At 39.4% G+C, this 12,655-nt stretch overlaps 1 protein-coding gene across 3 annotated transcripts in view; it reads left to right on the top strand.

Moving 5' to 3' along the window:
- RGPD4 (RANBP2 like and GRIP domain containing 4) overlaps window positions 1-12,655 on the top strand; it is a 34,186-nt gene that overhangs the window by 7,126 nt on the left and 14,405 nt on the right. For 2 of the 3 annotated variants that reach the window (XM_049834114.1, XM_049834113.1), the window contains exons 7-20: window positions 278-470; window positions 1,191-1,281; window positions 2,147-2,356; window positions 2,878-3,056; window positions 3,142-3,317; window positions 3,633-3,756; window positions 4,717-4,878; window positions 5,209-5,346; window positions 5,437-5,583; window positions 6,066-6,248; window positions 6,330-6,413; window positions 6,913-7,051; window positions 7,222-7,319; window positions 7,868-12,464. In XM_049834114.1, the coding sequence (XP_049690071.1) occupies window positions 278-470; window positions 1,191-1,281; window positions 2,147-2,356; window positions 2,878-3,056; window positions 3,142-3,317; window positions 3,633-3,756; window positions 4,717-4,878; window positions 5,209-5,346; window positions 5,437-5,583; window positions 6,066-6,248; window positions 6,330-6,413; window positions 6,913-7,051; window positions 7,222-7,319; window positions 7,868-12,464 (6,521 nt within the window). The remainder of the gene's footprint in view (window positions 1-277; window positions 471-1,190; window positions 1,282-2,146; window positions 2,357-2,877; window positions 3,057-3,141; window positions 3,318-3,632; window positions 3,757-4,716; window positions 4,879-5,208; window positions 5,347-5,436; window positions 5,584-6,065; window positions 6,249-6,329; window positions 6,414-6,912; window positions 7,052-7,221; window positions 7,320-7,867; window positions 12,465-12,655) is intronic. The other variant, XM_049834115.1, reaches the window with a different exon arrangement.

Raw genomic sequence — 12,655 nt, 5'->3', positions numbered from 1 at the left:
AGTAGTTTTGAAAGCAGCTGTGCAAAGGTGTGCTGAAAAAGACTGTAAATATCTAGCTAATATTGAATATGTTTACTTCAGTAAACTATGTTGAGAGCTTTGGGAGTTTGAGACCATTATTGTACTTTCTGGTGCAACTCAGGTTTTATGCAATAGAGACAGTACTAACCATTGACTTATCAGGTTACTTGATTCACAGCTAAATAACATCAACCAAAACCATCTGCTATAGCTTTTACCAGGACTTTGTTTAGAATGAGTCTTCTCTACGTTTTAGTTTTGATCGTGTGCTTCAGTCGGTGAAACCATATGTGAACGGGCCGGATGAGTTGTCTCGTACCTTTGCGGAAATGAAAGGACAGCTGTACATGCATGCTGGAACTTTGCTACTGAAAATGGCCCAACACAATGAGGCACAGTGGAGAGTTGTGTGTGAACTAGCAGCATTGTGTTATCTGATAAGTTTCCAGGTAAGTCATTTTTCAGTTTATGCCTTTAGTTGATGCAGTTCTTGAAATGTTTTTGCTGTACACGTGTTGAATTCCTGTATTCCTGAAATGAACCAGTGTGTTTGTGCCCAAGGAAGACTCCCTTTTCACTCACCAAACCCTACTCTTTCACAATTCTTTAAAAGGTTTCAAATAACATGAATGGGGTAAAAGTGTCTTCACCTGTTTCCCTTGTCAGAGTAACCAGATTCTTAAAGGCTAGTGAGTTTATTTCCTACAGTGTATTCCCTTTTCTGTAATACAGTTGAACACATATGTTAAGTATTAGGTGTATTGCTATAGGGAGGGAAGGGTATGAACTTAATAGTTCCCATACACGTGTGTAGACAGCAGCTAAAAAATCAAGCTTAATTCTTTTCCTTATGAAGTAAAATTGATTGTCCTTTTTATGCCACTGCTTGCATTCCAGGTATTACTTTGCTCTTGTGTGCACTTAATGTTACTTGCAATAGCTGTAATTGCCTACCTCAGGGGTTTGTGTGTTTTGGGGGGGTTCCCCACTCACTTCCCCTCACCCCCCAGGCATCTGTGATACAGTACCTTCAGAATGAATTATGTGGGGGGAGGGTTCTATAGTTTTCTAATGCTAAAAAGAAGCTTGTTTCCTAATGCTTAAGACTAATCTAAATGATCCACTCTTATTGTGAAAAAGTTGTAACAATTTTCTCCTTACTTTCCCAGGTTCCTAAACCAAAGTCAAAACTAATAAAGGGGGATCAAGCTGGACAAGATGTGCTTGAAATGTTGGCCTGTGATCGAAAAAGCCAGTCTGGTAATAAAAATAGCTACATAGTTCCATTTTAGTGTTATGGATAGTTACTTCAAAGGCTAAGCGGTTTGTTAAAGAATACATTTGTTATCTTGAAATGTTAGCAGTTCAATATGCAATAAAACCTTCTAGATTCTGACTACATGTGTAAAACAAAACAGTAGTTTGATCCTGACACCTAAAGGTGTTTTTTTTCTCCTCTTTAGCATGCTGGTAGAGCGTGTTCTCTTTTTTTCAAGTGTGGGGGTTTTTTCCCTTCCATTTTGCCTCTCCAGCACACTAAGATAGGACTTAACTTTTACAGTCTCTTAATCTATTGGACATGGCTTCTGTCTGCTGATACTATTTTGCAAGTATTGTTAGCCCCAAGAAGAAAAGAAAATATTACTGTTGCCCTGTCATTTCTATCCTCTTAACTTGTTCATCAGCTTTGCTCTTTCTGCTGCTAAGTATAGGCAGTTTTTCAGTCTACAAACTCTTGCAGTGCCTAGATAAAACAAACGCACCCACTAGACATCAGATTCAGTTGTTTCAGAATGGATTTTGATAAGACAGACTTCTACTTGTATTACAGCTACTTATTTTAAGGACAGTTGCAATGCGACCTGAATAGTAATGATAAGAAGATGGCTTTGTTTTCCCAAAGAGCTGGATTTACAAATGCCTTGGGATTGTTGTCACTAAAAGCTTGGAAAGCCTATGTGCTGAAACACTGACCTAATTACAGGGAGAACAAAACTTAACAGTCTGTAGGTTTCATAAGGGGAAATCCCGATTTCCGCCTAGCCTCTGGTAGCAAGAACAGTGTATCAAATATTATTTTCCTTATGTTCACTGCTTTATTTGAAGTGATATTTTTGTTTTTTAGGTCATATGCTGCTGAACTTAAGCCATGGCAAGCAAGATTTCTTTAAAGAGATTGTGGAATCATTTGCAAACAAGAGTGGTTTGTTTACATTGTTTGATAGCCTGTTTGAGAGTGGAGCTTCTAAAGAGAGATCTTTTATTGGCACAGATGATATTGGAAATGTCAATACACAAGCACCAGTGCAAGTGGAACTTAATAAATATGATATTGGTAAGAGGTGTTACTTTCTGAAACTCAACACAACTTTCTGTAGCAGAAGCTCTTCTACCAATACTTCATATTGCAACAGAAGACAAATACCTGGAATAGCTGTCAAAAGTTGCCCTCCTGTCCTAGGCAAAACTTGCACTTCTTGACTTTGCAATAAAGTCTTACTTGAATCATTCCTTAAAGATTTTGGAGAAGTTAATAGGATTGCTAAAAATAAGTTGCCTGTTGGACTGAATGTGGTGAGGATGGAAGTGAAAGGAAATCTGAGAGTTACCCCCTCAGAAGCTTAAGGAGTTGATGGCTTGAGCACTCAGATGAGCGCAACTGTCTACTTGATATATTTGGCTAATTTGAAGTTTGTAATCTTTCATAAGTGAAAGTGGGAATCTTGATGCTCATTGGTTTGCAAAGTATCTTTGGCTGCTCTGACAGAGTGAAATGTGAAACCCAGCTTTGTTCAGATTCAGGTTTTGCTGACTTGTAGGAAGTTGACATCTGCATCCAACTTTGTTTTTGCATAGGTGCTGTTCGAATGCACAGTGGCAGTCTCCAGCACCTCGTGTGGCTTGGCTTGCAGTGGAACTCTATGTCAGTCTTACCCCCAATCCGCAAATGGTTAAAACAGCTTTTTCACTTGCCCCAGGAAACATCGAGACTTGAGACAGATGCTCCTGAATCCATTTGCCTATTGGACCTTGAAGTAAGTAAACTTCCCAAGTTCTTAAAAGTACTGTAATTCAAGCTTTTTGGTATTTAATACCTCTTATTTATTTTTACAAAAACAGGTATTCCTACTTGGGGTGGTATTCACTAGCAACTTACAATTGCAAGAGAAGTTTAATTCTCACTACGGTGCGCATCAGCCTCAATTCTTACCATTGCCAGTGTGCAAACAGCTCTATACCGAAAAGCAAAGATCCTGGTGGGATGCCGTTCGTACTCTTATTCAGAGAAAAACAACGTAAGGCTTTTTCAGTTTGGAAATGTTTGATCAAGCCTTTAGGCTGCTCCTGCTACAGCAGCTTGGATTGGTCCCAATATATTCTTGTAAAGTTAAATTTCTTTTTTTGATGTATTTTGGACACTGACGCTTTGTAGTAGGGACTTGATACACTTGAAAGATTTCTAAAAACGGATTTTTTCATTTCTAACAATGCATTTCTGAACTAGAGGCAGGGTAGGACTAAAACTGTGGGCTATATTCATCAAGCAAATGACATGTGAACAGATGAAAAATGGAGAACACTAATCAAGCAATGTTTCTTCTGATATTCAGACCAGGAACAGCGGCAAAACTGAGGCTTATTGTGCAGCATGGAATAAGTACTCTGCGAACACTGGAGAAGCATGGCCTTCAACCTGCCTTAATTATACACTGGGCAAAAAGCCTGCAAAAAACAGTAAGCTGAGATTATTTTTAAATATGTAGAAGCTGAGGTGTTTTTCTCTCTTATTTTCCATACTATAAACAGAGAGGGGAGGGGAAAAAAAAAATCAGATGAGAATGTGTTATTGAGAACTGCTGTTTATTTTGTCAGTGTCCTGGTTTCAGCTGGAATAGAGTTGATTGTCTTCCTAGTAGCTGGTACAGTGCTATGTTTTGAGTTCAGTATGAGAAGAATATTGATAACACACTGATGTTTTCAGTTCTTGCTAAGTAATGTTTAGTCTCAAGTCAGGGATTTTTCAGCTTCTCATGCCCAGCCAGCAAGAAAGCTGGAAGTGCACAAGAAGTTGGCGCAGGACACAGCCAGGGCGGTGGACCTGAAGTGGCCAGTGGGGTATTCCATACCATGTGACGTCCCATCTAGTGTATATACCGGGGGGAGCGTGGGTGGGGGAATTGCTGCTTGGGGACTAACTAGGCGTCGATCAGCGGGGTGGTGAGCAATTGCCCTGCGCATCATTTGTACATTCTGATCCTTTTATTATTACTATTGCCATTTTATTAGTGTTATTATCATTATAGGTTTCTTCTTTTCTGTTCTATTAAACCGTTCTTATCTCAACCCATGAGTTCTACTTCTTTTCCCAATTTTCTCCTCCATCTCACTGGTGGAGGGGGGAGTGACCGAGCAGCTGCGTGGTGCTTAGTTGCTGGCTGGGTTTAAACCACAGCAGTCAGGCAAATTATTTGCTTTAGTCACCCTATAATGTACTTGTGTCTTAATCTGTAGTGTTATTTTCTACATGTATGTTGCTCTACATAGCTCTTGAGATAACCCCTCTGAGGTTTATCTCAAGTGTCAGAGAAGCACTCTTGGAACTTTTCAAGGAAACAGGAGAAGGATATGCATGAACAGCATTTTGACTTGAATTTTTTGAAATAACAAGTGCTTCTATTCCATTTTCTTCACCAGGGCATTAGCCTTAACTCTTTCTATGACCAGAAGGAATACATTGGACGAAGTGTCTATTACTGGAAGAAAGTTTTGCCTATGCTGGAAACTATCAAAAAGAAGAGGAGTATTCCTGAACCTATTGATCCTCTCTTCAAACACTTCCATAGTGTAGACATTCAGGTACAGATTGATTAAGCCAAGGCTGAAGTAAGAGAGGGTCTATGTCAGAAACTTACATAGTTGTGGGATTTTTATCTGCATTGCGCAACTCATGTTATTACTATAAAACTGTTACTGATGCTACCAAATTTTATCATTATCTGATAAAGGAGGGAAAAAAATCTCTCCTTGCAACTTCATTCTTACCTTTAAAACTGTGTATATGATTGGAAGGCACTGAACATCCTTAGTACCAACTTTCTTTAAAAAGTATTTCCCCTGTATTATAGGAAAACAAATAATCATCTAATTCCATTGTTAGGAACGAGTTGTCTTTCACTTTCTTTGTAGGTGTTTCAGGTTGCAGCGTATGAAGAAGAGGCACGTATAGCATTTGCAATGTTGGATGCAGTTGATGGCAAAACTGATGATGCTTTATTAGCATTTGAAGCTATTAAGAATGTGGTTTCATACTGGAATCTTGCCATGGTAAGTTTATAAATTGCATCACCCCAAAATGCTTTGCTTTTTTCAGTTGCCGTCTGACTGCTCTTAATTAATCTGCTTCCTTTTCTTTAGATCTTCCAAAGAAAGGCTGAAGAAATTGAAAATGATGCCATGCTGCCAGAAGAACAAGAAGAACACAAAACCTATCTTCTTAAAAGCAAGCATTATTTAATGAAAATCATTGAGGAAAGCTCCTCAGATATGTCAGTAACTGAGAAAGTAAGTAATTCTTGCTTTAAAAACTTGGAACAAGAGATGCAGTGGCTTTGGTTATTGTTTCAAAACGAAAACATTTGCATTTGTTAGCTTTTTTTAGACCAGGCTTTGTATTAAGGCAAGTTAAACTTCTCCACTCAAGACAAATAACCTGCTTAACACCAGTGGATTGATAAACCCTGGGTAACTTCTGTAACCTACCAGATGATGGAGTATTCAGACTACCCTGTGGATGAAAGCTTTAATGTAAAAAAAATAACTTTTGCCACTATCTTTTTATAGAGGTTGATAGTTAAAAAAAAATATAACTAATGATTGTGTGAATTATTTTCTTACGTGAATCTTTACAGATTTGGAATGTTGCTGAAAAAACAGTATTTGTGTAATGAAAGCCTTGTGAATTGTTCAGCCAGAATTCTGAATGTAGTCTGTCTTGTTCTGAGGGAGAATTGCAATCATGACTCATGTTTCAAATAACTTTCTAGCTGCCGGTGTCTATTGAAACTGTGAGGGAAATGCTAGATACAGTGATCCAGGAACTTGGTGAGAATGGTGAAGAGGGAAGTCCTGCCTTCAGAAATGGTCTGTCACGAGCTGTAGATTCAGAGATGAAACATTCCACTCCATCACCAACTAAGTTCTCTCTTTCACCAACTAAGAGCTACAAGGTATATTAGCCAGCTATTATTTCAGGGAATTGTTATGTTTGAAGAAAAATTCACTAGATTTGATTAACTTTTTTTTTCTAGTTTTCTCCTAAAACTCCTCCTCAGTGGGCAGAAGATCACAGATCTATACTTCAGATGATCTGTCAGCAAGTGGAAGCTTTAAAGGTAAACAATTTTGTCACCATATTCAGTGAAGAACAGTTGGCCTTGTAGCTATGGTAAGGATTTTGTGAAAATAGCATGGGCTAACTTATAGTTCCTAGACTACTACTTCAATCAGTGGAATTATCTTTTACAAACATCTGCCTAAATTGAGAGCAAGACTAAATCTTTTTGCTTAAAAACTCTTACTTGGGATTTCGGCAGTGGTCTAGAGGCAACTTGTCTAAGGGCTGTATACAGAAAGAGTTCTGCTTTCATCAGCTTGGTTCTCATCCACTTGGCTCTGGTTTTGTTTTACTTCTGGCTCTAGAGCACAATTTTAGTACTTTGTACTGCATGGGCAGATCTTGAATGATTCCAGCGGGTACCTCTTGACTTAATTTTTTTTTTCCCCAAGCTTGAACATGCTTTTAAATAGCAAAAGGGTAGGGATTGTTCCTTATGTTTTCTTCTACAAATACCTATGTAGTATATACTCCTGATTGGCTCACTGTCTTGACAGAATGAAATGCAAGAAATGAAACTTAATAATTCCAACTCAAATGCATCGTCTCATCGGTGGCCTGCTGAAAGCTATGGAACAGATACGATGTCAGAGGGCTATCAGAGAGCACAAAATCTTCATGAGGCTCCATTAACAGGTAAGTTGCTGCTGAATTTTTATCTGAATGCTTAACTAAAAGTAAGACTTTTGAAGATAATGCAGAAGTGTTTTAATGAATTACAATTAAAAACTGATTGCTGGGGAAAGTCTATTCAAAACAACAACAAAAAATGAAGTATAAACTGTTGTCCTGTTGTTCCTTTTTAGTTTCTACCACTGGCCCATCTGTTTACTACAGCCAATCCCCTGCCTATAACTCTCAGTATCTTCTCAGAACTGCCGCAACCAATGTAACACCAACGAAGGTGAGAACAAATCTATCTACTTAAGCTACTTCCAATGATCTAGTGAAAATGACTGATTTTGGTTCTATATGTATTTGGATGCCATTGCAGTTCCTTATATAGTATTTGGTAAATGTGGACTTCTCGTGATAAACTGATAACTTATCTTTCTGCCTAATTTGGGGGATGTGGAGTTTGGGAGGAAAAGTCAGCAAAGTATGTGTAATATGTTAGTACATGTACCCTACAGGGTATGTGTGACAGCACTTAATTTATTCTTCCCCCTACCCCCTCCAAGTAGTATGGCAAAAGAGAATGGGGTTTTCAAGGCTTTTTTCATAAAAAAACAATCCACTTATCTTGTGCCTCTTTTTCAATGCTTATATTCAGATGCCCTTTTAAGATTTAAACTAATCAGTTTAAACTAAGTTAAAATTAGTTTAGACTTAAACTCGTATGAAAATATGCCCTGCTTTTGAGAGTACATGTTATGTGTGCTTCAGCACAGTAAGACTTTGTCCTCTGTTACCATAATAAGCAAAGCAATTGTTTTCTGCTTTTTTCTTTAGGCTCCTGTCTATGGCATGAACCGACTTACACCTCAGCAACATATATATGCTTATCAACAACCGATGCATACACCACCTCTGCAAAACACTTCTGCTTGTATGTTTTCCCAAGAAATATATGGCACACCTCTGCGTTTTGATTCTCCTGCTACTGGACTCATTTCCCCTCGTGGGGGTGATGATTATTACAATTACGGTGTTCCACAGGCAAGCACAAATCCACCATTGCCTGAACCAGGCTATTTCACAAAGCCTTCAGTTGCGCCACCAGCTTTAAAGCCTGCAGAATCAAAAGTGATAGAGTTTCCAAAATCTAAATTTGGACAGCCGGGAACAGCAGAAGGATCAAAAACATCTCTGCCAACACCAGCACAGTCGAGTCAACCAACAACTTTTAAATTCAACACTAACTTCAAGTCTAATGATGGAGACTTTACCTTTTCTTCTCTTCAAGCTACAACACAGCCTGCTAATGCAGCTTTTAATAGCGGTGAAAGCCTCTTGGGTCTTCTGACATCTGATAGACCTTTACAGGATGATAGACATATTGAACAAAAACCAGTTAATGATCACACAAATAGTCAAAGAAATATCTTCAATTTTGGCAATAAACATATTCCAGGCATCTCTATTAGAGAAAGCATGGGACAAAATGCACACAAAAACCTGGGTTTTGAGAAGAGCGATATGTTTAGTGTCCAAGAACCAAGCAAGCTTGTATTTATGACTTCAAATTCGGATTTGGCCAATAGAAGTCATGAAACAGAGGGAGGAAGCACCCATGGTGGAGACGAGGACGATGATGGTCCTCATTTTGATCCTGTGGTGCCACTCCCTGACAAGATTGAAGTAAAGACAGGTGAGGAAGATGAAGAAGAATTCTTCTGCAACAGAGCCAAGCTCTTTCGTTTTGATGCAGAATCTAAAGAATGGAAAGAAAGGGGTATTGGAAATGTGAAAATACTGAAACATAAAGTGTCTGGCAAATTTCGTCTTCTAATGAGACGGGACCAAGTGCTGAAAATCTGTGCAAATCACTACATAAATACTGATATGAAATTAACTCCCAATGCTGGATCAGATAAGTCTTTTGTATGGCATGCTTTAGATTATGCAGATGAGTTGCCAAAACCAGAACAGCTTGCAATTAGATTTAAAACGCCTGAGGAAGCAATGCTTTTCAAAAGTAAGTTTGAGGAGTCACAGAATATTTTAAAAACCTTGGGATCAAATGTTGACACATCTGTGACTCAGAGTAGTGGGACTGCAAGAGAAACAACAAATCAGGACATCAAGGAGCCTAGCAGATCCATTTCTGGGACCCTGAACTTTGGCTTTCAGTTCCCAAAAGAAGGGGTGAGCACTGAATCTGATAGCAAAGGCAGTCTTACAGCTACATCAACTGCATCTGGTCCTACCACTTTTTCATTTGGAAAGGAAGCCCCACAAACCTATTCTTCTGGTGGGTTTGGGCAGCATCTCGTGAAGAAGGATCAATGGGAGTGTAAAGTATGTTTAGTTCTAAATGAAGCAGCTGCAAAGAATTGTGTGTCATGTCAAAGTCCAAATCCACGTATGTGGGAAACACATGGCACCCCATTAAATGACTCTGCTGGAAGTTTCAAAGCCAGTGGTAGTACTGTGCAGGACAAATTTGGATCTGCTTTTGCTAAAAAGGAAGGTCAATGGGATTGCAGTGTCTGTTTAGTAAGAAACGAACCCACTGCCTCCAACTGTGTTGCATGCCAGAATCCAAACAAAACTAATACAGCAGTGTCTGGTCAACAAACTTCTTCTAAATTTGGCCAAGCAATTGCTCCAAAGGCTACTCAAAATGACTTGGGAACTGCATTTTCTAAAAAAGAAGGTCAGTGGGACTGCTCTGTATGCCTAGTCCAAAATGAAGCAAAAGATGTGAACTGTCGTTCTTGTCAGAATCCTAACTCTCAAAGTCAACCAAATGTGCCTATACCTAATGTTCAGGCATCCCCTGCTCCCAGGTTTGGTTCCGTTGCTGATGCAAGTAAGCCACAGAAAAATGGTTTTGAAGGGCTTTTTGCTAAAAAGGAAGGGCAGTGGGATTGTAGTACTTGTCTTGTGAGGAATGAAGGTTCTTCACCAGCCTGTGCAGCCTGCCAAACACCAAATCCATCTGGTAAGCCTGCTGGTGATGCTTCATCAACTCCTACTTTTGGCTTGAAAAGTAAGTTATCTGAACCTGCTGGAGGACAGTTGGGAACAGGCTTCAAGTGTGATTTCTTAGAAAAGGGCTTTAAGTTTGGTCATGGTGAGCAAGGCAAGACACCATCATTTACATTTCAGGTTCCTTCTGATACTGAAGCTAAGTCTGCAAAGGAAGGATTTAGCTTTTCAATGCCAGTGCCTGCAGATGGATTTAAATTTGGGATACAGGAGCCTAGTAAAAATACCACTAAGAAAGATGAGCCATCCAAAGAGTGTACAACTGGCTTCTTAAAAAGCACTGATGAAAAAGACAAAAAGGAACCGCCTTCAGATAGCGGAATTACATTCCAGTTTCAAGAATCGGCAAACAAGGAGAAAGGCGACTTTGTTTTTGGGCAAAACAGCAGCACTTTTACTTTTGCCGAGCTTGCAAAAAGTACTCCTGGGGAAGGCTTTCAGTTTGGCAAAAAAGACCCTAACTTCAAAGGCTTTTCAGGTGCAGGTGAAAAACTGTTTTCTTCACAGGATTCTAAAACAGATAACAAATCAAATACATCTGCTGACCTTGGTGAGAAGGATGATGATGTGTATAAGACAGAGGACAGTGATGATATCCATTTTGAACCTATAGTTCAGATGCCTGAAAAAGTAGAACCATTTACAGGAGAGGAAGATGAGAAAGTATTATACTCCCAAAGAGTAAAGCTGTTCAGGTTTGATCCAGAAACAAGCCAGTGGAAAGAACGTGGGGTGGGTAACCTGAAGATTCTTAAAAATGAAGTTAATGGCAAAGTAAGAATATTAATGCGGCGTGAGCAGGTACTGAAGGTGTGTGCAAATCACTGGATAACAACAACAATGAACTTGAAACAGCTGTCTGGCTCAGACAAAGCATGGATGTGGATGGCCAATGACTACTCTGATGGTGATGCTAAGTTGGAACATCTGGCAGCAAAATTCAAGACGCCAGAGCAGGCTGAGGAGTTCAAACAGAAGTTTGAAGAATGTCAGAGACTACTACTAGATATACCATTGCAGACACCCCATAAACTTGTTGATACAGGTAGGACAGCTCAACTTATACAGAAAGCAGAAGAAATGAAGTGTGACTTAAAAGATCTCAAAACGTTTCTGACAGATGACAAAACTAAACTGTCAGAGGAGGAAAATGGAAACTCTGTTTGTGCCAGCAGTACTTCTGATCTGGTTATAAAGCCACATGCTGAAAGTACTGGGCCTACTCTGGAGTGGGATAACTATGATTTGCGTGAAGAAGCATTGGATGATAGTGTAAGTAGTTCTGTGTATGCATCACCTCTTGCAAGTAGCCCTGTAAGGAAAAATCTGTTTAGATTTGGAGAGTCTACCACAGGTTTTAGTTTCAGCTTTAAATCTGCCTTGAGCCCATCCAAATCTCCTGCCAAACAGAACCAGAGTAGAACATCGGTAGGCACAGATGAAGATTCTGATGTTACTCAGGAAGAGGAGAGAGATGGGCAGTACTTTGAACCTGTGGTACCTCTGCCTGATCTCGTGGAAGTGACCAGTGGTGAGGAAAATGAGCAAGTTGTCTTCAGTCACAGAGCTAAGCTCTACAGATATGACAAAGATGCTAATCAGTGGAAAGAGAGAGGTATTGGGGACATCAAGATATTACAGAACTACGACAACAAACAAGTACGTATAGTAATGAGAAGGGACCAGGTACTAAAACTCTGTGCCAATCATAGAATAACACCAGACATGAATATGCAACAAATGAAAGGATCTGACAGAGCATGGGTATGGACTGCATGTGACTTTGCAGATGGAGAAAGGAAAGTAGAACTTCTAGCTGTGCGATTCAAGCTGCAAGATGTTGCAGACTCATTTAAGCAAATTTTTGATGAAGCAAAGCATGCCCAAGAGAGAGAGACATTGATAACACCTCTTTCTTCTCGTGCTAATACACCAAAGGAATCTCCGTGTGGTAAAAACGCTGTAGCTGTACTGGAAGAAACTACCAGAGAAAGAACTGACCTTAGCCATGGTGACAATACTTCTGATGTAACTGTAGAGGTTACAGAGGTGTCAAACACTTCTGAAACACCAACAAAAACAGTGGTTTCTCCTCCAAAGTTTGTATTTGGATCTGAATCTGTCAAGAGCATTTTCAGTAATGAAAAGTCAAAGACTTTCACGTTTGGAAATACTTCAGCCACTGGTTCTCTCTTTGGCTTCAGCTTTAATCCTCCAAGAAAGAGTGAAGACCACATTCCAGTGTCTCAGAACACAGCTCAGAAAGAACTGGAAGTCTCTCAACCACCAAAAAGCTCTAGTACTCCTCAGAAGCCTCCAGACAGCAAGGTAGACAACTTGCCTACTTCAGCACAAGATGGACCCTCCAACTTCTCATTTAGAATTCTGGAAAAAGGTGAGTCTCAATTGAACTAGTACTTCATTCAACTAAGCAACTTATTAAGCAGTTATTTCTATGCTATTCGTTACTCTTTGTTGTCTTGATAATGTGTAGTTTCATTCTATTCTAATGCGGGTACCTATGTCTTCACAAGTTCTCAAGAGTTTCAACTAAAGGAGTCAATTTTAAGTCATAATTATTTTCAT

Source organism: Accipiter gentilis, chromosome 31, assembly GCF_929443795.1.
Source record: "Accipiter gentilis chromosome 31, bAccGen1.1, whole genome shotgun sequence".
In the NCBI taxonomy this organism is placed as follows: domain Eukaryota; kingdom Metazoa; phylum Chordata; class Aves; order Accipitriformes; family Accipitridae; genus Astur; species Astur gentilis.
The sequence above is the reverse complement of the archived record's forward strand: the minus strand, read 5'-3'. Positions and strand labels throughout refer to the sequence as shown.